Genomic DNA, 24,726 nt, shown 5'->3' on the forward strand with positions numbered 1-24,726 from the left:
CCAAGTCAGCACACAAATCACAAAGGAATGTTCTTCCAACATCCTACTTCAATTTATTCGATACTTGCTCCTCTACTTCAAAATATTTTAAGAATTCTGAAAAACTGGACTGAAAAATCTGTTGGAAAGATGAAAGGGATTAAATACAAAAAAACAACACATGCTCCAAGTCAATCAGTGGTGAAATCTTACTGCGTGCAGCATTATCTTACTAAAGCCTTTGTGGAAAGCCTGTGTAAACCACGTAGGTTTTCCCTCAAAGATAAACTCAGTGCTCATCTGCAAACGAGCCTCCGTGGTTTAACTTGGAAAACAGGGAGCTGTTGTGCCCCAACTCTTCAAGAAAGCAAACGCTCAAAGAGAGGAGGCAAAGCAGGGGAGTCCTCCTGTTTGTGAAACAGCAAAACATCCCCCGGACGGCCCGAGAGAGGCGGACAGCACGGAAACCTGGAGACGGGTTTAAATCATCGAGATTTACTGTTGCACTTAACGCAGCGCAAAGTTTAACCGCGCTAATGGCCTGAACTCTATACCTGCCATTTAGTAACCTGACAACGCGCACACACCAACACAAGCACTTTGTTTTTCATCACGATGAAATGAGATCTCCCCATGCTGAACAGTTAAGCAATCATCGGGGTCAGCCAGCAGCAAGCAAGTAGCTGGTTTCCAGCCAAAGATATACAATACATACAGCACGAAGCCATCGTGGGCACCAACGGCACAACCCTACCACCACCACCACCACCCAGAACTCCTCGTGGGTTGCAGTCTGGAATGGGGGACGGCGATTTCTGAAAGCACACGTGGTCCACAGGGCAGCCCTGCTACTCCGAGTAACAGCACAGAGCTATCGGAGCCGTGATGGGAGATGGGCACGTCTGCAACACGGCTCGTACGGCACGGGGAGAAAAATCATAAATGAGGAGCATTAAAAAAACCCAAACAAAACAAAAAAGAAATGATTTCTCCAGATTAGCACAGCAGATAGCTTTGTGGGGACTGCTATTCTACAAGCAGAGATTTTTATTACCAAAATCTCTAATAAGGGATGGCTTAGACCTATGCCTTCTACGAAGGTAGAGAAAATTATTTTTCCTTATATTTAAAAGATTATCGCTTCATATCTCATCTCTTCTTATTAAGTTTACAGCAATATTAAAACAAGATTTGGGTGAATAAAGAACATAATATACTCAAAAATAGAGAACGTATTCTTTGGAGCATTATAAACGCTCCTGTCTGCTTGAATGGAATTTTAATGGAACAACCCACCCTCTTAGGAGGAAAATAGAAAAAAGATGACAGAAAATATTATCCTTTCCCAAAGCCTTCATTAAACAGCCTTGCTGTACAACCACTGCTGATCACTCCGTGGACTCTGTCACTCACAGACTGTATCAAAGTATAAGAGATGAACAAATCACCTTTATTCACTACTTCCAGCAGCCCAGAGCGCACACACAAAACAAAAACAATTTGGAGGAAGAAAGCCTAATATTTTTCAGTATTAAAATAATAAGCTGATTTTAGCATCTCTGTGCACTCCATTACTTTTGATCAGTAAGGCAAGGAACAGCAACGAAGGTTATAATGTGAGCACAAGACTCCACAGGTCATTAAGACACTGAGTTGGGAGCTGGGACTTCTGAACAGAAGACAAAAATAGTTGAGTGACATAATGTCTAAGCCTTAAGAAGCACTAGGGAAAAACTTGGTGTTTAAAGCACAGACATTATATTATGCTCTTAGAGCCAACTATCTGCTGGAATTTACTATTTGCTCCCAAAACAAATCTTTACCTGCGTCACTGAAATGAAGCATGAAAGCAGGGTCAATTTTGGATCTTCTGTTATTAATGGGAAGCTATTTCCTTCATGTTTCACTTTGCCAAGAGCTGAACTGAACGAAAAATGCCATAAATACATACGAGATTTTGCTACTGAAGACTGTTTACAGCCCCATCAGGATTTTTTTTCTGCGCATAAGGGCAGGCTGAATCTCACAGCAGAAAAGGGCAAAAAAAGACAGAAGAGCACAGCTGATGAATTGCAGTAATTAATGATCACCAGAAGATGGAGAAAGCAAGTTGATCTGAAAGGCAATCACAGTGTTCTCACTTATAGAGATCACAGAATCATGGAATGGCCAGGGTTGGAAGGGATCTTAAGGATCATGAAGTTCTGACCCCCTCACCACAGGCAGGGCCACCAACCTCCACATTTCATAACAGCCCAGGCTGCCCAGGGCCCCATCCAACCTGGCCTTGAACACCTCCAGGGATGGACGGGGCATCACAGCCTCTCTGGGCAGCTGTTCCAGCACCTCACCGCTCTCCTTGGTTTATCTCCAAAGCAGCAATTCCTCTCTTCCACTCTCAGTGTACTCAGTTAAGCTTCTATCTTTCCTCCATGCTTCCTTCCTTGCCAAGGATAAAACCTAATTGGATACATTTACCTGAAAAGATAAAGGGCATAGAACACTCCTTCCACTCTCTACGACATTCAGATGAAAACTTCACACCACATCAGTTCATTCAGGGACTGCAGGCGCACACAGCTACTGCCTATGGCAGCACACACTGATGCTGCCCATCACCACTTCAGAAAACATTGATGTTTTCTCTCCTTTTTCCATCTTTAAGCAATAAAAGTCATGAAAACGACTGCATGTGAGCAGGTTAATGCAGTGAGACTGCTACCAAGAACAACTTGTCTTTCTTTAATCTTGAATCTAAAAATAATCTAGCAATCGTCAAGTAACAGATCATTAAAAAAACATGCTAGTAAAATACTTAGAAGGTTTCCATTCTTTAAGGTACTTCAGAGAAAAAGAAAATACACATTTTGAAATTTAACGCAATAAGAAAAACTGAAGCTGCTTTCCAATCATTGTGGCTTTCAGGATGTGCCACAGCTTGGCACTGATTCCAGAACTCGGCCATCCAATAACTCATTGCTGAAATTTTACATCGTTAATAAGAGCAGAAGGCCAATCACACACAACGTCCATGGGCTCGCTGTGTATGAAGAGGTGCCTTCACTTTCAGGCTTCCCAAGGCAGCTCCCAGGCAGAAGGATCCCTGAACTCAGCGACACAGATGTGCAAGAAGTGGTCCATCAACACAACTGCATTACAGCTGAAGTCTTAACCAGTCGGAATCTCTGCATTTAAACACAGGTGTTTTTCAAAAGCGATACCTCATTTATAAAGCAAGGCATTCAAATGCCTCAGCACTGCCTCTGGAAGTGGATAAGGTAATCAAATCTAATAACCTGCAGTGAACACATCTGTGCACATTTGCTTCAGGAGCCTCACACAGAGAGATGACAAGGACTATCGTGGCCGTCCTGCCTACAGCTGTCCCACAGCACAGCATCCCATCCTGCTGCACCACTAGAAAAAGGTGCAAACCTTCCTCCATTCTTTATTTGTATTTATTACCTATCTGTAAACCTTAACCCACTTAACTGCTGTAAAATTTATTTGATTTGCATTTCCTGAAGCACCTGTTCAGCTACAGCACTGCCTCCTCCAACAGACTGAGCCTGCAGGACTCAGGAGCTCGAAGACTATTTTGGTTGGTCCAAAGGGAGGACTGGAATTTAAAACGGAGAACACCTCTTTGTAGGCTGCCAAATTAAGGAATGTAAGTGCACAAAGGGCTGTCAGCAAGGAAAAAAAAAGAATAATCTCAGTTAGAATGCTTGTGCTAAAATTGAAGTAGTCTTACTTTATCCACAAATACAGAATGTTTCTGTGTTGGATTTGCGTAAAGCACATTTTGTTTCAAAACCATTACATTTTTGCTCCCAAAAACAGAGCAGACCTGCAAGGCTTCAGTACAACTTATTACCGAAGAGGAACCATTAGAAAATAATCAGTTACTTATTTCAAGACCATCCAAGCAGTGCCTGAGCTCCAGCTGCACTATATTGGGGTTTTCACTCTGTTGTTTTTCTTCTAGCAATCCTGTTTGTTTCCCTGCGTGCGTTATTCAAAGCAGATGTGCTGCAGCGGGGATGAGCCTTCTCCATCTCCTGCTGCAGAAGTCACCTCTTCATCCTCTCTGCCCACTGCACACCATCTCACACGCGTGCACGCGCGGCCCCCGATGCATGCAGAAAGACTCACGCTGTGAACGCGCCTCTGTCCCCGCGGCATTTGCAGGGCTGATGTCGGAGCAGCGCATTCCTCGTGCTTTGCATTGCCTCCTCATTCCTTCAGGCTTCTGCTCAGAAGGCAGCTGACAATCATCTTAGTGCTACTGCCCTCTGCTGCTTGGAAATGAGGGATAGCAATAGCGGTGTGCATTGCATTTGGTCTTGACTACAGCCCTCCAATTTCAAAAAAAAAAAATAGTATTTTAAAATCTTTTTAATTAGATCCATTATGTGAGAATTGAGAGCTATGAAATACAGTTCTTCCCTCTGTTTCAGATAATATATTATTGAAGTTGCTAATATTGATAGAAACTGCAGTATCTATTTCCAAAGGCTTAGGAAAGGCAATTAAAATGCATATTCAGAAAACATATCAAAGTTTCCTTCCCAGCAAAATGCCATCTGCAGCACGCATAGAAGTGAGCAGACACTGGCTTGGTCCATCCGTACATTTGTTTGTATCACTGAATACCTTGCTGGAATTATGAACTGAATTGGATGTTAAAAAACTGCCCTGCTCTCTTTGCAAAGTCTGAATATCTCAGTAATTATCAGTGAGGTAAACAGACACAAACGAGACCTCAGAAGAGCTGCTTTCAAACAGTCCCATACGTTACTAAGCAATTTCTTCCACAAACAAGCTATTCTCATCCGAGTTTCATCTGCTCACAAGTGAGACTCCCCAGATATTACGTGGAATTACTAGGATTAGCAAGGTTTATTCTCCACATTTGGAACACTTCTCTCCCTTTTCTATTCCTGTAAGGCTTAACAGCTTGCCCTGCAATTCAGGCTGCAGCAGAGAACAGCAATAGGACAGATGTTTCAAACACAGGTGATGAGGTCATATCTCCTTTGAGCTTGTTACGGGGAGCTCTGCGTGTATTGAAACCAGACCTGAACGAGGCAGCAGACCCATCCTCCTCCTGAGGACATGAAACATAAGCTCTCACTGATCCGTTCCTCACACGTGTCTGCTCCAACCTTGCAGGCCCAGCAGCAAGCTGCTACTCTGCAGCATCCACTCTATTTGCTCCAGCATGATGGCAGCTTTGCAAGAATCACAGAATGGTCTGGGTTGCAAAGGAGCACAATAATCACTGCAAACCCCCTGCTGTGTGCAGGGTCACCAACCAGCAGCCCAGGCTGCCAAGAGCCACATCCAGCCTGGCCTTGAATGCCTGCAGGGATGGGGCATCCACAGCCTCCTTGGGCAACCTGTGCCAGTGCCTCACCACCCTCTGGCTGAAAAACTTCCTCCTAATACCCAACCTAAGCCTCCCCTGTCTCACTTTAAAACCATTCCCCCTTGTCCTGTCAGGAACAACTCTAAATGTTTATTGCATATGCATAGTAGGAAGGGTGGCATTACAAAAGCAATTTACAGTTGCTGACTTTTTGCTGCTAACCACACTCTGTTTGTTCTGGAATGCACTAACTACTCCAGCTTACCTACAGATACTCTTACTTCAGATTAAGTGAACTAATGCTGCTATTCCTATTAATTATTTGTTCATTGAGCAGAACAAATTGTCAGCTCTCCAGCAATATATATATGATCCTATTTTAGATTCTGAAGTGTATTAAATTTTTAATTTAAAAACTAGGGCTATTAGTTGAAGATCGTTTGCCTGGTGTCACTTTAATTAATTTCTACATTGGAGAAAGGCTGGCCGTGAGGATGCACTGAATGCAACGCCTAAAACACGACGTCGAGGAACGTCAAACTGCTCACGTTGTCATCTTCTGCCTCTCTGCAATCCAAAGCTTGCAAGCAGCCTGGCACCACGGCAGCACATCGTGTGCAGGGCACACATTGAACACCTCCTGATGTGCAAAAAGCTATGGCTCAACCAAGGAAAGGAATGATGGAGATAGGGAGAAAGGAAGTCAGGTAATCAGAGGGAAGAGACAGATTAGAAACCTCCTAGTAATTCACAAGTACAAAATGCCCAGAAACTCCCACTGCTCCGAGGCTTCAAGCGTTAGTTAATATGAAGTCTAATTATTTTTGCAGTTTGGTATTTTTATTAAACATGCATTGAAATATGAAACCTTCAGCTAATAGAACACATGTGTAGGTAGAGAAAGTTCTTTTTGGAATGATTTCATTAGTTCCATGAACAACGATGCCAGAAAAACAAGATCTAAATTCAGTGCAACTACCAGGACAGACAATTCAGAAGTGGGTGGAAAAATAAAGAAAGAAAAAGAAGAAATCAACAACTGCAGCATTCTACAGAGAAGCTGCTGTTTACTGCCAGCATCACGAGCCTTAAAACATATCCGTCACCTTGGAAGCTTTACTGATAAAATTGCATGGTAGATTTATGCCATTTTCCCCCGTCGTTCAGATGAATGATCCCATGCTTCGCCCTGAACAAGAAGCAGAATGCTTACTAGGAGCTGGGGCTGCACATCAGGAGGCAGGACCAAACCTCATCTCGACAGAGAGGATATTTGGAGCCTGCTAATATGTTGTGGTTTAAGATAAAATGATTTACTAAGATAGAGAAAAAGATAATGACAATGATACAAATCCATATGAACACATACAAGTGATGCACAAGCAATTCTCACCACCCCCAAGTGATGCCAGAACTTCCCTTTGGCCAGTTCAAGTCAGTCCTCATTGTGTTCCCTCCCTGCTCCCTGGGCCCTTTGCTGACAACAGCCTTGGCTCTGCACAGCACTGCTCAGCAGCAGCTACAAACACCAGCATGTTACTAATGCTGCTCTTCTCCTAGAACCAAAACACAGCATCACACCTGAAGGAAACAATTCCATCCCAGCTGAAACTAAGATGTAAGGTTACAATAACACGTGGGAAACAGGACAACAAGAAGCATTTTCAAAGGGAAAGTAAGCAGTCAAGCTGAGACCTTGCTATTAATAAGTACCTATGTGTCAGCTGGGCACATTGATATGTGAATGAAGACATCCAAGTGATGCATTATTCACTTCCCTTATTATCCAACTGCTCAGTCCCCTAGCAGGGAACGTTCAAGTTCTTAACCAGGACGAAAAAGGCACTCTCCTAAAAAGCAATGCACAGGTGGGAAAACCACAGAAGTCCTTTTGATCGCAGGTCATGCACAGCCAATGCGAGCTACTGGATTGTTTTGACTTACATTACTGCTGAGCCGTATCGTATGACAGGTTTTTGTGCTCTTATCCCACTGCCAGTGCCAAGGAAAATGCATTAGTTTCAACTTCCATTCTTAAACCACAAACAGAGTTGAGTTTAACTCATTTTCCTTCGCAGTTTTTATGAGCTAACAGCTCCAGAACTGGTCACTTACCGCAGCTCAGCTGATGAGCAGGAGCCAGCTCAGCTGCTGTAGGAATCATGTGAGTGCTGCTCATCCACCCCGGGGCAAAAGCAGCCCACATGGCCTCAGCTGCTGCCGAAGGTTTTGATGTTGAGTGAAGAAAGGAGATAAAATGCCCTACATAGTTGCTTGCTGCTTGTTTTTGCTCTGCTGGAACACAGCTAAGCAGCAAGTGCTTTTGGGGGACCTGGGTGCTGGATTTGTTTCATACATACACAGCCACTCAGAACCAAACTATCCCCATGAATATCTACACTGCTTGATAGCCCAGGTGTCTTTATACAGACAACCTACTAACATACTGTATATACACACACACATATAAGCACACAGCAAGTGCTTTCAGAACGCCATTTTCCAGCACTGTGTGTCCTAACACAACTGGCCAGATGAGCATTTGTGCTTTGGAAGCCTTTTTGCTCCATAAGCATCTTAGCACGAGGCAGAGCTGAGTGCTACTGCTGTATGGAAGGGCATGCCTGCCCCTGCCTGGCATGGAGGACAGGGTCAGAAAGATGTTCAGCATTCAAGCACATCCCTTCATATAGCATGAATTTGCAATGACGATTGAGACTACATTCTTTGGCTCTACTTAAGATGCCATTTGTGGCACACTGAGAATGCACTGCAGGGGAACAATAACGGTACTCAGCTGTGATCGACACAATTCAAGTTAATTCATACAGGCTGCTATCAAAGAGACATCAAACCACCTAGCATTAACCTTTTCAGAAGATGCAATTTTGATATCAATACGTTGCCAAGAAGGAAAAGAGATTGCTATGTTCTAAAACAAAAGTTATCACATGTACCCAACGCATCACCTTGCCCAGTCTTGCTTCTCAAAAAGTATTTTTGATTAAAGCCCCAGTAACAAATATTTAAAGCTTTGGGCTTTTTTAATCTCTATGTTTCATATTGCTTCCTTACTGCATACAGTCAAAAGCTCTGAGTGCTCGTGGCCTGTGGGTTTGTGAGCACTGCAGCCCATGGCAGCGCTGAAACTCCAACCAAACATCTCAGCTTATTAATATTGAACACGAACAGCAAAGCCTCACAACAGTTTTCTGTTTTGTTTTTTAAAATCGAGTGGTCCACCTAGAAAGTTCCATACAGGAATATCGTTGTGAACACAGTAATAGAATTCAGCATTGAGCAGAATGTGCCTGAGATCATACGCTAACAACACTGCCAACTAACGTGGACATTCTGCTCATTTAAACACTTACTGACTCATCACTCAAAGCAAAAACTCTCTCCTTACCTCATGTATGCACATGCACCCAATAAAACCATCTTATCAGAAAGAACAAAAGCAGATGTGAAAGATCTGTTTCTCCCAAAACAGCCATATAATGAAAAAATAGCTGCCTAAAACTCAGCAATAAACGTTTGTCAGTTAGCACAGCCTGCAGCCCACATCTGGCCCCAGTGACAGTTGATAACATGGAAAAGAACATACTGTACACCAAATAATCAATCCAGTTAGTAAACATTGGAGTGAAGAGGCCAAAGAAAGTAGAAAACACAGGGATAAAGCCTATGGCAGGAGGAATGGTATAAGTTCGGTCACATGCTTCAAGCCCACAGACAAAACACTTAAATTTATGTTTTCACACTGTTGCTTGCTTAAACAAAGCGCAGAACAGGCTTTGCTCTGTAAAACACTCATAATGTGAAATCATTCCAACTGCAATACCAGTCATAAAGCAGGAAGGTGCTCAGAGCTCAGCTCAGTTCCTACCTGCCCATCCTGCCCGACGTGCACTTGATGTATCTGCAGGTTTCCCTGTAAGACAAAAAGCATTGACAATTAACAAGCTGCGAATCCAGAAAACTGCTCACTCGTGAAAAAAGCCCGTTTCTCATCTCATTATCAAACCACTTCAATATTAAGGATATCTACTAATTGAGGAAACATTTCTGAGGGCTATCTTGGCAATTCAAATACGCTTCAATGCTCAGTGCTTTAACCACAGAGGATCAACAGACTTCTGTTATAAAAAAAGCAAGGAGGGTTTTCAGCACCAGCAAGTTTTCCTAGGATTGTTCTTTTTTCCATATATACACACATGTAAGTGCCAATGTAAGTCAAAGCCTTACTGAACTAGAATCAGTTGTGCAAGACTTATCAGCACAGGATGCTGCCAGAAAGTCACTGTCTGTGCTAACAGGTTTTTGTTTCACCAATATTTGATGCTGAAGGCCAGCACAGTTCTGTTACAGGAACTGCAGCCATTGCAACAAACTGAATAACATCAAGTGCTTCGAAGGGATCTGCAGCCACAAAGTCTAGAAGTGAAAGAAGAATGGTAACAAAGGGAAGCTTTCACCCATATGCTCAGGGATGCCCTGTTAAATGCACAAGGACAAAGCGAAAACCCGCTGCCCTAACACCAAGAAGGACACTGCTTTCAGGGAAACAAATTAGTTCTTTGATTTGCATATTTTCTATATTTTCTTTTACTGGCAACACTTCCTCTTCTCTTCTTTTTTTGTTTTTTTTTTTTGAAGCTGCATACATTGCAATAAACTTAAAACCAGATGTCTGCATCTGTCACAGAGCAACATAACCCTTCACTCTCTCACACCCAACAGCTCCCAACCCATGGATGCAGGCATTTAAACCTCAGCATCGATTATAACTGGACACGATGAATGGCTTTTTTCTTTTCCAGCAGCTTTTACACCAATGGTGCACACTCCAGAACTGTCTCAAACTCACTGCAGCACATTCTGATCCTTCCTTGCTGCTCCCTCGGTCTGAAGAACTTTATCAGGAACACTGCCTTTAACTGTAATATTTATATAGTATTTATCATAATATTTACCTTTCAGTACCTCCCTGCGTCATCAATATTTCTCTATACCAACAGTGGTTTAAAGAATTTTTATTTGGATGCTTTGGAAATGGATTCAACCAACCCACAAAAAGATATGGCTATGTGGAAATCATATACAGTAAATACTGCAGTCAGTATTTACTCTTAACCTTATTTTGCTATTGCTTCCTCACGTAAACAAAGTCTGAGAGCAGAAGAAATAAGACAGCAGGCCCTGCAGTTATGAGCTTCTATACGTGCTTAAAGAACCAACAGTTTCCCCACTCAGTTGCACGGAGCAGTGCAGTGGTCCTTTTGCCTGAGTGGAAAACAGAGCCCAAACTGGAGGGTTCAGTACTGGATTCCTCCGTTTCCCTTCTATCGCTCCCTTTTTATGGAAAAAATTATGAAGTGCAAATAGCGCAGCGCCAGATTGCTCGATGCGTAAGGAAGGTAAATTCACTTCAGTCTGGAATGTATCTTCACGAGATGAAGTCTGACTACTCTCCAGACTCCTGTTGAAGAGTTTACACAATTAAAGACACAGCATTCCCAACACAGCCAGTTTGCACACCTACTGAATGCTGCCTCGCTCCTCAACGAGGATGCAAGCACCCAACCTAGATTCCCTATAATGCTCCGAGTACCCAGCTCCATCTCCAACAAAGACCATTTAGCACAGTCACGGACATCTCACACAGGCTCCCACATCAGGGCCCCATGTTGTACCCACGTGTACCCAAAGCTTTGGCTCACCTCGCTGTCCTGCGTGATTTGGACCTGCTCGCCTTGAGGAACCTGGGCTATGTGGAGATGGCCCTGCGGGATCCACAACAAAAGAAAACACCAGGAAGCATCAGAAGGAAACCAAAACTAGAGCAAGAAACTACTCGTTTGGATTGAATGCAGTTAAAACATTCACAGTTGTAGGTGGAAGAAAAAGACTTCTCCAATGGAAAACATTAAAGATTGCTTTAACTCAAGTGTACCCATATTTTGCCATCTTTCAGTCATTCCTTTTCACATCAGAGGAAAAGAAAATGGGCATAATAATAATAATAAAAAGCACATTTATATAGTACATTTCTCTACAAAGGAAGAACCTGCAATTGTGACTGATACAGGGGACTAACAGGAGTTGGTAGAGAGGCATTAGCTCTCCCAAACCAATGAGTTCAAAATAAGAAACCCATTTAAAGGCCTTGGAAACTCAGTTCTTCAAAGAGCTACGGCGAAACTGCTCACAGATTGTCTCTAAAAGGTTATTTTAAAATCACATGCATTTTGTCATTAGCCAGGTTACGGCGAGGCACGCTGCCATGCTAACAGCAACCTCTCAAGCTGCTATAAACTGGCATAAAGTTAGCAATTCCAATGCAGCTACACTGGCTTGTATTAGCTGAGAATCTGCCCTAGGGGCTTTAATAAGGTTAATGCTCAGCGTGGCTGGCCACACCACCCCTGCAGAATGGCATCATGCCTATCATTTGATTGAAACGTGGTTAAGAGGCTGGAAGGAATTCCTTATGCATCCTCACCAGCCCAGAGAGGTCTTTGCCCCTGTGATTTACCTGGAGGGAGATTGGATTCTAAATAACCTACTTGGGAGTTTATAAGGCTTTGTGTTCATTTTAATATGCCTGCATGAGACAGAGATTAAAGATAATCATTTGGAATTCTGTCAAAGGCTCTTCTTATTTTATAACACAAGAACAATTGCATGTGATTTTCAAAGAAACACAGATCCCTCTATTTCAAACAGTTTCATTTCCTTTGGAAGGAAACCATCTATTTATAGGGAGAAAAAACATACTGAAAGTATCACTCTGACAATAGAGACTGTATATAAAATTAGAGCACAGCCCAGTCCACGTTGAGATTAGAATCAGTTTCCCTCCTTAACACTGAGCTCTCAGTGCTCCCAGGGAAAAGCAAGGAACATTTAAAAGATCCATTTACAGCATTTTCAAACAAGCAATCCTTTCTGCCTGGGGAAGGGGGGAGGAAGGGGGAAGAAGGTGACTTTATTTGCCTTTGTATCTCATAGCATTCCAAAACAGAACTGCTCACTCATCTTCTGCAGATACAGAGCTGGCCTTCAAGGACAGCCTCTTCAGTTTGTTTGTGAATTCCACCAAAACCTTTCTGAATCTTAACTCTTAAAGCTTACAGACATTCAGGAAATCCCCAGCATTCAGTTCAACACTGATTTGCTTTACATCCACACAGTATAAATGACTACTGTGATAGTAATGACTCTCAGCCTCACGTGCTTCACTCCCTAGAATTAAAAAAGCAACACCATCTTCATCTGCTTCATATCCCTCCCTACATGCCAGGCAAATTATGATCATGTTTCAACTGTGGGTATTAGTTGATTTTTCTCCCAGATTGCACAACAATTACTTAAAAGATGATTGGCAGATCCAGATAGTTTTTTAACTATAACTATTTTGTCCATTGCATCCCCGTATTTCAAGTCATTCTCCTTCTACTTTGTCTTTTGAGACTTTAAAGTACTCTTTAACGATCAACTGACACAAAAAGCAACCAAGGTGTGTTCCTTAAAGTATACAGGGAAAAACCAAGAGACAAAGAACCTTACCATGTTATCTTGTGAGCTGATGACCAAAGCGAGATGAAAGTTCCTCTGTCTGCCACCTCTCACTTGAGTATTGACAGAAGTATTGGCCAAAGGCACCTCATTATCCTACCCAAACTCTTCTCTGCAATGGCACTGACCAAAACCCTTGCAACAGGCAGACCAGTGGGTATTATGGGCTGCCATGCTGCTCAGTAGCTCTTAAGATTCCTGCAGCCTGGTTTCTATGGACAGAGGGTTTACATCATCGCACAGGTCTGTACACATCTCTGCACATTCAGTCCTGCTCTGTGCTTCTACGCTGCCCACCGGCCCACACTCAAGGCTTCTGGGTACCTTAAAATCATGAATACAGCCAGTGAAAAAGCCTTAGAAAAAGGTTTATGCCTTATAGAAGAGTGCACAAAAGCTGCAAAACCCAAAGTTTCTGAAAGCTAATGGCAGGTGGACTGCATGCATTGCATCCTCAGGTTTCTACAGCGGAGTGGACGTGCAGATGTAATTTACTACTTCTGAATGTTGCACATCAGAAACCACGTGTGAGAAACACTGCACCATCCATCTTTTCATTGTTTTCTTCCTTTCTTACATATAATTTAAAGAAAAAAATGATTGTTGCAGTTAAACCGTGGCACACAGGAGCTGAACTAAGGTATGTTTGGTCAGAATACACAAATCTTGTCCAAAAAAAAAAATCGTTGTCTGAGCTTTGATAGCAGTCTTGCAGTCAAAAAATGTCAATATTTATAACTTCTGCTTATATACATGTATCTAAATGAATACACATGTAACAGTTCGGCCAACAGATGTTCAAAAATGCCTGAGAATGCAGTCATACTTGAAAATAAATGAAGCTATGATTCTGTGAATCACAAAAATGCATTTTTGTTTCGAAAGTCATAGTTAGAACTGTTACTTTAGGGTGAATGGTACAGGCTGTAAGACTGCTGTTAGTATTATGGGAACAAATGCAAGCAAAGGGCCAGGCAGAGACTTGACTTCTCAATTCTAGATAGAATCACAGACTGGCCTGGGTTGCAAAGGAGCACAGCACTCACCCGGTTCCAACCCCCTGCTGTGTGCAGGTCACCAACCAGCAGACCAGGCTGCCCAGAGCCACATCCAGCCTGGCCTTGAATGCCTGCAGGGATGGGGCATCCACAGCCTCCTTGGGCAACCTGTGCCAGTGCCTCACCACCCTCTGGCTGGAAAACTTCCTCCTCATATCCAACCTAAACCTCCCCTGTCTCACTTTAAAACCATTCCCCTTGTCCCATCACCATCCACCCTCACAAACAGCCGTTCCCCCTCCTGTTTTAACGCTCCCTTCAAGTCCAGGAAGGCCACAATCAGGTCTCCCCAGAACCTTCTCTTTTCCAAGCTAAATAAGCCCAGTTCCCTCAACCTTTCTTCATAGGAGATACAGAAATGAATGCATATTTATCTGCAATGATTTTGTGAGCAAGTCCTGTGTGGACTGGATATTCTTGCCAATAACTCTTTACATAAGCCTTCAATGTTTATTTTCTGAAAGTCACGCTTACTAAATGACAATGAGTCATTAGGAACAATAAGAAAAATTAAATTTCAGTTGAAGCAAAGTTTATATTAACGTGGATTGTCTAAACAGAGCAAGTTAGAAAAGGCTGAATACATACTACTTGGACTTGTCCATCTTCTCCTATTTGGTGGATCTGAACCTGCTGGGCGTTGGCCAGTGCGTAGTGCAGTGCCTGTGGTTGGTTCTGCTGGATCTCATTTGAAGCTGACACTGAGCTCTGAGGACCCTCTGAAAGAGACACAAATCTACCTTTGTTACATCTGTGTATCTCACGCCAGCAGCCTGCAACAAAGCATTCTTAAAAACAGAGGAATACAAGGAAGCAGACGCAGATCATTTCCATGTTAATGTTTTTGTGCACACCGTTGCTCGTTTGCTACAAATTTCAATGGAGCCCCAAATGCTGTTTTGCCTCTGTGAAAGCATACATTTAAAAAGCATCTTTTGAATCTAGATTGAGAGATCTGCAAAGGTCAAATGACAGGCAAAGCACACAGACTTGCTATGCAGCTGAACACTACAGGACCTGGTTGGTTCCTTCTGCTCGCTGTGACAGCCACCAGGAAACTCAGCAGTAGATTTTACCTGACTAACCTGCATTACAAGCTGACAGACATTCATTTTCTTGGTTTCCCACCTTCATGGAAAAGATCCTCAAACATAAGAGGCAAGTAAACGAACTAGAATTAGATCGTAATACACAACCACTCAAATACCATCATTCCTTGAAACCTGAAGTTTTTATGCATGTGGTGGTCAATAATAACACAATAATGTTAATAATTCCATACCAGAAGGGTGTAACGGAATACAAGGGAGCAGAGGCAATCTGAGAGAAGACATCACTACAGAGAAATGGCACCAGACAGTGCATCCCCATTGGGAAGAGCCCTGAAAGGTCCCCATGCTGCAGAGATGAGTAAGATTCTGCACGAGTCCCAGCTTTTTTTCCTTTCTCTCTACATTCAAGACGACTATGAGAACAGCACTGTCATAACAGGCTCTTAAAATAATGTATTTGAAGAAAGGCTTTTCTATATACAGTGCTTCTACAATCAGTTTAATGGTTTTCTTTTGCTATGCTACAAAAATATTATCAGACAAAATCTTTGAAGCAGCAAGTTTGTTTTACAACATCTTTTCCAGAGTATTTATTGGTCTCACAACGACTTTTACGCTGCATGGGAACATAAAACACATTAACATTTAACACACAGTAGCATTCATGCTATAAGGCTTTCAAACCCTTCAAGTGGAGGAAGCCGTAATAAAAATATTTAAGAAGTGCTGTCACTCTACTTCTGCTGTAGATAATTTTCTTACAAGATGTTATGAATTGTTTAAATAAAGGCTGGCAGGGCCTCATCCTGCTCAGAGATGGCTGATGCAGTGTGTTTTTAAGCACAACCAATGTAACAGGAAGCTGGTTTTCCTAAGTTTTTCATACTTCTCCTTAATAGCCCAAGATTAGCCTGAGAACAGAATGCTGCTTTTACAAGACTGAGCTTTATTCAATCATACAAAAATTTTAATGGAAATGTCCTTTAATAAAATCATCCATTTGGTGTTCTTCTTTCATCGTGCCTGCAAATGTTTGTGGAAGAAGACAATTTTGAGCCTAAGTCAGAACATGGGGATTGGAAACGAATTCAATGCCACCAAGCTTGTATTTACTTCTTTGCTGAAAAGTTCAGTTGTTTAATAACCAAACAGCTGTAATTATGTCAACAATCCGCAAATGTGTAACTACAACCAGAACACTAATGGAATAGCTCAGTAAACACAAGTACGTGGCTTTGGTACCCATTGGATACCTTGCATTTGATTAGCAGGTAACACCCCAAAATGCATCGCTTCTTAAATGCAGCCCTGTTGGTCACTGTGCAATTCCAGAACCTCCCACAGTGCTGTACAGCACTCAGGACCTGGTTAACCAAATCTGTATGTGGTATGAGAAACGTCAATGGCAGCCAAATAGAAGCACCACGGCCTGGTGCCATGTTATGACACCTGCTCATGCTTTCCATGGTCAGTGGCTTCATCGTCCACTTCAAGTGCTGATTCTGTCTTCCCATTGCCCTGCTGCAAAGCTCAACAGCTGAGTTACAGCCCAACATCAACACAGATGTCCAAATACATGAGCCTTCATTTAGGTAAGCATCCATGTACCTATGTATCTTCATATCTACACACTGTGCACACACACACACACAAGTGTCAAGTACCAATATATTATATGGAAAAACTCATTTTCAACTTTATAAACCATCTTTTGCTCACAGATGCCAGAAGTTAAGCTGTTCAGAAGGGAACAGAAGATAAGGACTGAATGCCATCCTGCTGCATATGCCTTCCATGGCCCATGAATAGTTTTCATGTTGACTTCACTGCAACAACCACAGTTGGCTCAATTTTATTTGTTTTGTGATTTTTTTTCCCCTTTTTTCCTCTTTGAGAATAAAGAGGAGGATTGAAATGTGTCTAATAACAAAACAACCTTTATAATCACCACTTCTCTCCAAATATCTGACCAGACAAAAGCAATATTTATCCATTTTAAACATCCCCCATTAAAAACAAACACAAACATGAATAGCACACAGCTTGAATAGAGGATGTGTCAACAGTTATAAATCACCATCATGTAAACTATCTGGCTTTGCATGTACAACTTTGATATGTTAGAGAATCCCTGGCACAGAGAAGCCATACAGCTGAACTCGTGCTGTGCAATGCTTGGACATCAGCTGAGCAGCACACAGCACTGCTACTGAGCACGTTCCTATGGCAATCCCAAAGCACCCTCATGGAGATGAGCTTGGAGCCACCCAGAGAACAGCACTGCTGCCCTGACCATTCCACAGCTGCTTATGCTGTGATACAGGAGGAAAAAAAAAATAATGGAAGCACTCCTTCTTCCCTTCAGCATTTGTTTCTTCCTATTCTCCCTGGACTTTGTATTTATCAGTTGAGCATGCGTTCTCATTTTGGAAGGAAATGGAGGAGGTTTGGATTCTGCAGTCGATGGGATTTCAGCTAAGTCCCCTCACTTGTATGCTGCCATTCCAAAGTGCTTTGCTTCCCTGTAGGCTCCACATTTCTGCTTACAGCCTAGGATGCGTTTTCTCATCTCCTTGATATGTAGTGCTAGCAAGGAAAGGTTAATGGGCAGATGAAGAAAAGCCCTCTTTAAAAACAAGAAAGAAGGGGGGGCAAAAATACACCATTACCCAGGACTACAACTCTATCTTGTAAACCATTATCTCAACCTGACTCACCTAGTGCTCAACAGCTTCAGTTTTGCAGAACTGCTTTGAAGATTTGGCCACGCCATCTGTTTTCACATGTGACAACTTGGCACAGCTGAGCACTTGAGCCCAAATCTACATGTAAATCCCAAAGTCATGGCCTAACTAATAATTCCAATATGGAAAACGGTGATAACAGCTTTAACAATCTTAAGAGAAATTAAAAGAAAAGGAGAGAAGGCACTCTGCAGTTAATCCTCCTCTCAAAAAACTCATTCCCTCCTCCCTTCCCTCCACAGACTGCTAACGAATTTAACAAGAGCATCTCTCTAAATTATCATGGCAGCCACGTGCACAACTTCTATGAGAAAAAGGGAGAGACAAAAGCACACATTAAGGAGTAGCACGTTGGCTCAAAGACGAGCAACCCACTGCAATTAATGCCTCAAGTCCAACAACAGGCAATGGAAGAGCCAGAAAAAATAAGGAAACAACTTCTGTCTCTATTTAACAATCTGCTACAACTTTATGCAAGCCATAAATCTTGTGGATGCTGTCAAGCCGCTCAGTCAATTAAACGTAGACCAATCTTAATAAGCATCCAAGGGGGTGGAGGACAGAGAAGAGGCATTCACTGGTATCTCCCTACCAGCTTCCTGATCCTAGTCTGCAGCTCAGTTCCTCTTCAGCTCTTAAAACATGAACAGTACACGACAACGAGTGCCAAAAACCTGTGGGGTCCGGGCAAGGACTGTGGGCTCGGCCTTGTGCTCTCTGCAACATTTCCACTGCTAATTTTTCCTTATCGTGAACAGAACAGAGAGGAAATCGGTTATCATTTTCACACGCACAATGCAAATCAAAGCCACACACCATGAGGATCCCTATGCACAAGAAGCAGAAAAAGCCTACAAGTTTGGATGCGTTCAACAAGCGGAGAAGAATTAAGCTCAAGAACAGCAATTCTTCTTGGATGTAAATATTTCCAAGTTATCTATTACGTGTGCACTAACTCAATGCTCATAAAACCCACCAAACCACAGAGCAGATGAGGTTGGAAGAGACCTCTGCAGATCACCTAATCCAATCCCCCTGCTCAAACCAGGCTTGACCACAGCAGTTTGCTCAGGACTGCAACCAGCTGGAGATGGAATCCCTGCAGCCTCGCTGATGCTGTGGTCAACCACCCGTAAGATCCCTCGAAAGCAGAGCAGCACGAATCAGGTCACAGGCAGGTGAGTTCCAGACTGCTGTGTTTTATCTTATTTTTTTAAATGAAGCGAATTAATTGCTTCTAAAAAGCACCTCTGGTAAATCAAGAGCCATAATTCGTAGGAGAGGGAGTGCAGCAGAGCAGGAGCCATGCTGATGTGACACTATGTCAAGAACCAACACAAATACTATTTCCAATGATAGAGCTGAAACCAGGACACACATTGAGTTGTTCAACAATTTTTCATTGCCAAACTGAAAAGGATGAAGCCATTCCACACTTCTCACATAGCAACATTCAAGAAACACTGTGATACACATTGAGTTGGACTCCAGGATCTCCGTGGGTCCCTTCCAGTTCAGTTCATATTCTATTACTCTGTGATTTAACAAAGGAGAATGGTGCTCCTTTACAACATCTGAAGCAAGTGCCAATAACTTTCTGTTGATTTAAACATACACCATTATATGAAGATATAACAGAAAGCCACCTTGCTATTATCAGATCCCAGAGAGAGGTGATGAAAATAACATTACTTCAAGCCAAACAACTGCTTTGGATTTGAGTCTTTTTCTGTTGTACCTTTTCATCCCAACTTTAACATGAACTACAATATATTACAAGTTTGTAGTCAGAAAAACACTGCCAAGCTACGGAAAAAGACTTCATTCGGGGAACGTGGAGTTCATTCATTCACACTCAGGTCCTCAAAATTGTATTTAATCATCACTTAATGATTACAGTTATGATAATTAAATCAACACTTAATGAGAACAGCTCAGCTGCATGGCAGACACTATGCATCTACTCAGAATATTTGTTGATAGCAGTGGAGCATCTTCAAAAAGAAGAGTTTTCTGAATGCTATGGGAACATAAAAAAATCACAGAATCACAGAATGGCCTGGGCTGAAAAGGAGCACAGTGCTCATCCAGTTCCAACCCCCTGCTGTGTGCAGGTCACCAACCAGCAGACCAGGCTGCCCAGAGCCACATCCAGCCTGGCCTTGAATGCCTGCAGGGATGGGGCATCCACAGCCTCCTTGGGCAACCTGTGCCAGTGCCTCACCACCCTCTGGCTGAAAAACTTCCTCCTAATACCCAACCTAAACCTCACCACACCTCCAAAGTGAGCCCTAAAGCTTCCTTAGGAAATGGTGACTATTTTGCTATTAATCAGAAGGTGTTATCCCATGGTTATTCCTAATCCTTTTTTAAGCAATACATGGAGGAATACAAAAAAGCTGCCCATTACATACAAAGGGGCACGGAGCAGGTATTACACAGTGAAACCAATCACAGATATTCCTCTGCAGAGCACACCTAGAAGCTGACCTAACAGCCTTGCTAACAATAGTGGGAAAGACAGGTTCTCAAGTAGCTGCATTCCAGACCATTTGAGGCTCACCTTAACTTGCCCCTTGAAACAAACACTACCATAAAAGCTGTCTGGGTTCATATGTAACACTTTAAAAAGCCGTACTTGACAGCTATGTTGTCATAACTGTGAAATACAGACCTCCTTTACTTCAGAGCTGTGAAATATTACTTCTCTTTCCTGCTAACTGGCAGCAGGAATTCTGCTATATCCACTATACAGCGTATATAATAAGGAACAGATGCCTGTGAATTATGATGCTGTAATTCCATCGAGGGCTTCCAGAGATGTCAAACCACAAAGACAAAGCCTGAGCAGCTCACAGAGATACCTGAACAGACCAGGATCATTGCAGCAATGACAGTTACCTTTCTGAACAGCATGTGAATCCTCTCCCTTTCTATCTTCGATTCTTCCCTTCTTCTGACTCAGCCCCTTATCCATCCCACCATCCTACTTTTCCTCCTACCTCTTCTTCCTTCAGGTGAAATCCCACTCCCACCTGCCTTAAGAATGCAATTAGTTTCCCTGAGGACCACCTGGCCCTGAGAAAAGGGCTGTTTTTCTAACACAGCTTTCACAGTGGGTGTGAATGTAGCGGTGAATTCATCCAACATCTTTACGGCCTCCCAGAAAACGATGCCAGTGACATTCTTAGCAAGAGCAATATTTTAAAGGAATTAACAAAAAAACTCAGAAACCATGGAACATTTTCACGTACCATTACCAAAGGCAGATGTTAATGCTATTGCCAGCTCTCTACTTTTGGCTGCACGGCTTATATACAGTCCTGCAAATGACATGTCAAGATGCCTCGACTGACCTTCACCATACTTCAGACCGTATTTTGGGTCTTCATCATTTTTAGGAGCATACTTCAGACGTGCAGCCGCCTCTTTGCTACCCAGCAGAGCTGAGACGTGCTGTACAGTGGGAGCCCCAGGATGCACAGAGCACTGGGGAAACACAGGAGATGGGAGGACCAGCTCAAATCCCAGGAGTTACCCCAGGTGCATTTGTGCCCAAGGAACAAGACAACGCTGAGTGGTGTTTGTGGAACTGGGATAGGGCTAAAAGAAAACACCTGGAGGTTTCAGCTTAATGAAAGAAACAACCCACAACATATTACTTTATGGCTTTCTGAAGTGAAGAACTCCCTGAATCTGTGCTTATACGTCTCTCCAAAGCTCCCAACCAGGAGATTAAAGATAATATTTTTTAACAATAAATCTCAATGACAGACAAAGCGTATGGCCTAATGAGCAGAGGCCTGTAACAACCCCTCACTACTGCGTTTTTACTCTAAGGAGACTGAAAATAAAAATCCCATCAACATATATATATACAGCTTATGGTTATCATTAGGTTGATTAGTTGTTTTAATTTGAAAATTTTGGATTTGATTCCCAGTTCCAGCACATAAAATTTTCCATTGAAAGCAGATTTTGGCTTTCTTTGCATGAGATACAGTGGTTAGTGTTAACATGCAACCAAAAATTTTATGCAGGCAAATAAACTTGCTTCCTTTTCTTTGGGCTCACTTCCAAAGCACTGGTTTTAATATACGATGTACAAATGTCCCATAACACTGCTTTATATTAAAAGCATGAGCCAGAAACGTCCTATGAGAACACTTCTTAGCTCGCTATTTTTCATTTGTTATTATTATTCATGCCTACACACCTATGTGGAAACACAGAATCAGCTGCAACATGTTTAATTTCTACAGAGGAAAATACTTTATAAGCAAAATTTAGCACGTCCCACTAAATGGTGCGAACACATGGAGGAAGGTTTATTCATTTGACTCCACTCATGAACGTCAGTTGCAGATGAAATGCTTTTACTTACAGTCCATTACGGCAAGTTACCCGTGTGATGCTGCACACTGTGAACTGTTCCAGTTAGCACACAGGATGGACGTTCCCAGCCATACCAGTAAAGTTCAGAGAACACACAAATCACCAAAGGCAACTCTCTCATGGAATGGGATGTGCTACGCTTTCTTTCCTGACAAGTCCATATTTTAGAACTTCTTTAGAGACAGTTTCCCTTTCCCCTCTCCTTTTGGTGTACAAACACACCTCTCGTTTCCTTTCTTGGGTCAGCAGTAAGTTCCAATCAGTGGTTTTACAGCCACAGTTTGTAGAAGCAATAGATGTTCTTGCTACCTGAGACTGACTACAGTATGAGCCCCAGGAGGCCACCAAAGGCTCTACATACACCAGAAGGTGGCTGGATTGCATTGAATCTACAATGATTTAACTATGAGTGGCTGCCTCCAATTACTAAACGAACACTGCAGTCACTCCTCGAGGAGCACTGCAGAAATATGCTCATAGTGTAATGAGTAACGGAGAGCTCTCCTTGCCAAAGATAAACAGTACTTAAAAAATAATAATACAAAATCCACTTAAAAAAAACAAGAGAGGAAGATTGTCTCAATTTATATTTCTTATTAAAAAAAATCAAATTTGCAGGTACAGTGTGCACCAGTCACAGCTATACCTTAAGAAAAAAAATCTGCAATGCGATGGAACATGCAGCAGCAACAGCAAAGAAGCAGAGCCCTAGGCTACAGCAAGCGAGGGCTTGCTCAAATGCAACAGCCATAGACACAGGAACAAAAGAAGCTGCTTACCTTCAGAAGGCCTCAGGTACACAGGAGCTACCAGCAAAATACCCTCACCTCCACTGCCAGCCCTTAAATGAGGGATGGGAAGGGGTGGATCCTGGCTCCAGCCCTTCCATCACTCAGCTTCACTGCACACACCTGAGCTCCCCTAGGCTGGCCCTGCTTTCTCACCAGGTGCTCAATCACTGCTTCAAGCTGTGACTTAGCACTGCCACCACACCTGTGCAAGGTATATTGAAAGACAATTGCAGATACAAAGATTAAAAAAAAAAAAAGTGGTTCTTTACCTGAACCACTGTAAGATGACGACGAAGGCGTTCTCCTGGAGAAGCTTTTCACAGCCAGACTCTGCCCCCGCTGCTTCCGCCTCCAGGCTGTTCGGCACTTGGAGTCTATGCTCTGCTTGATTCGATACCAGTCAGATTCTGAGATCCCAAATTTATAAAAGAGATGACCTGTAATTACAGAGAAACACAAAGGGATGGCACCCAGCTCAAATCCCTGTTTTCAGGAACACACAGCGCTGATGGACGCTGCCACGCACACACCGGGCAAACAAGGAGCTGAACGACTCAGAACAGCCTAAAGAAAAACAGTGAGAGTTAGAAACACACCAAAGCTGTACAGCAGGGTGATTTCAGCAACAGCTTCAACAATATTCACAAAATTAAGTGTGCACAGTTGTGTATTTAGAAGCATCGCTACCATGAAGTTTCCAAGCTTCCACCTATTGAAACTGTATGGAAGACAAGCAATATGGCAACAGAAGGATCCAGCTCTCCTAAGCCCAAACTGGAGAAAGCTTTATTTATTGCTGATAGTGCTCACAACGTGTGCATGATAAGCATGGGGTCGCATAAAGCTGCATGTAAAACAACCTCTTAAAACTCAACGCGGGATTCAATAGAATCCAATAAAAACACAGCACAGAATTCAAATCTGAAAGCGTTACTACTATTACGGAGTCATTTAAAGAGCCACATTCTGCACTTCCCAGCATCTGGTGCTAAGTTGCCAAACTCTTATAAAAACACCATGTTGACGACTTGTGAGTTGGACCGTTGGAGTATTTTGAAACAAAGCTGATACAGATGGAGTCCCACTGCCAACACAAACCACATTCGTTAGCATCTGCAAACTCTGCCATCGAAGTGGAAGCCTAATTGTACAAGAAGCAGTACAAAAATACTCGTCAGGCTCCAAAAAATACTCATTTCAACATCTGGACAAATAGATGAAAAATTGAGAAGGAAACCTGTCGTACATGGTAGCTTTTTCAAGGCACTTCTCACACCATTTTGCTGTAACCTTACAGCGGTTTACAACTTGCTAAAGCACTCTGAACTGGGGGTGTCCGACTGGATGCTAAGGGAAATTTATAACCCAGAACTGCAGAAAAAAGCACTTCAAAAAGCGAAGAAGTGAAGCCAACATTTCCAAACTGTGATGTAAACCAGAACCATCCGAGCATTCACCGATCATTGCAATTTCAGTACTTCTAAACTTCTCAGATTTAGATCTGCAATAGTTAAAAGCCAACCCAAAGCTGCAGTATTTGGTTTCGGTCAACGTGGCTGCGCTTGAAGGAGTTCTTAAAATTCTTGTACTCTTTTTGTATTAATTGCTTGCCATGCCCACCACAATAAAACCATCTTTTCAACCTACTGTGTTTACAAATTTACAGCCCAAGAGGATCCTGAGGTACGTAAGTGGTTACACTCAAGCTGCTGTACAGCCCTTTGAACAATGCATGTCTATTCCTGCAAGAGAAAT

The 24,726-nt window shown here is 42.6% G+C and overlaps 1 protein-coding gene across 2 annotated transcripts in view; it reads right to left on the reverse strand.

Moving 5' to 3' along the window:
- The window catches only part of BANP (BTG3 associated nuclear protein), a gene marked incomplete at both ends in the record, with an annotated part of 115,569 nt that overhangs the window by 48,710 nt on the left and 42,133 nt on the right, over positions 1 to 24,726 (reverse strand). For both annotated transcript variants that reach the window (XM_079541455.1, XM_079541454.1), the window contains 4 exons: positions 9,240 to 9,284; positions 11,074 to 11,136; positions 14,578 to 14,708; positions 23,241 to 23,408. In XM_079541455.1, coding sequence (XP_079397581.1) covers positions 9,240 to 9,284; positions 11,074 to 11,136; positions 14,578 to 14,708; positions 23,241 to 23,408 — 407 coding nt within the window. The remainder of the gene's footprint in view (positions 1 to 9,239; positions 9,285 to 11,073; positions 11,137 to 14,577; positions 14,709 to 23,240; positions 23,409 to 24,726) is intronic.

The sequence above is a fragment of the Tetrao urogallus genome (assembly GCF_951394365.1).
Source record: "Tetrao urogallus genome assembly, chromosome: 12".
In the NCBI taxonomy this organism is placed as follows: Eukaryota; Metazoa; Chordata; class Aves; order Galliformes; family Phasianidae; genus Tetrao; species Tetrao urogallus.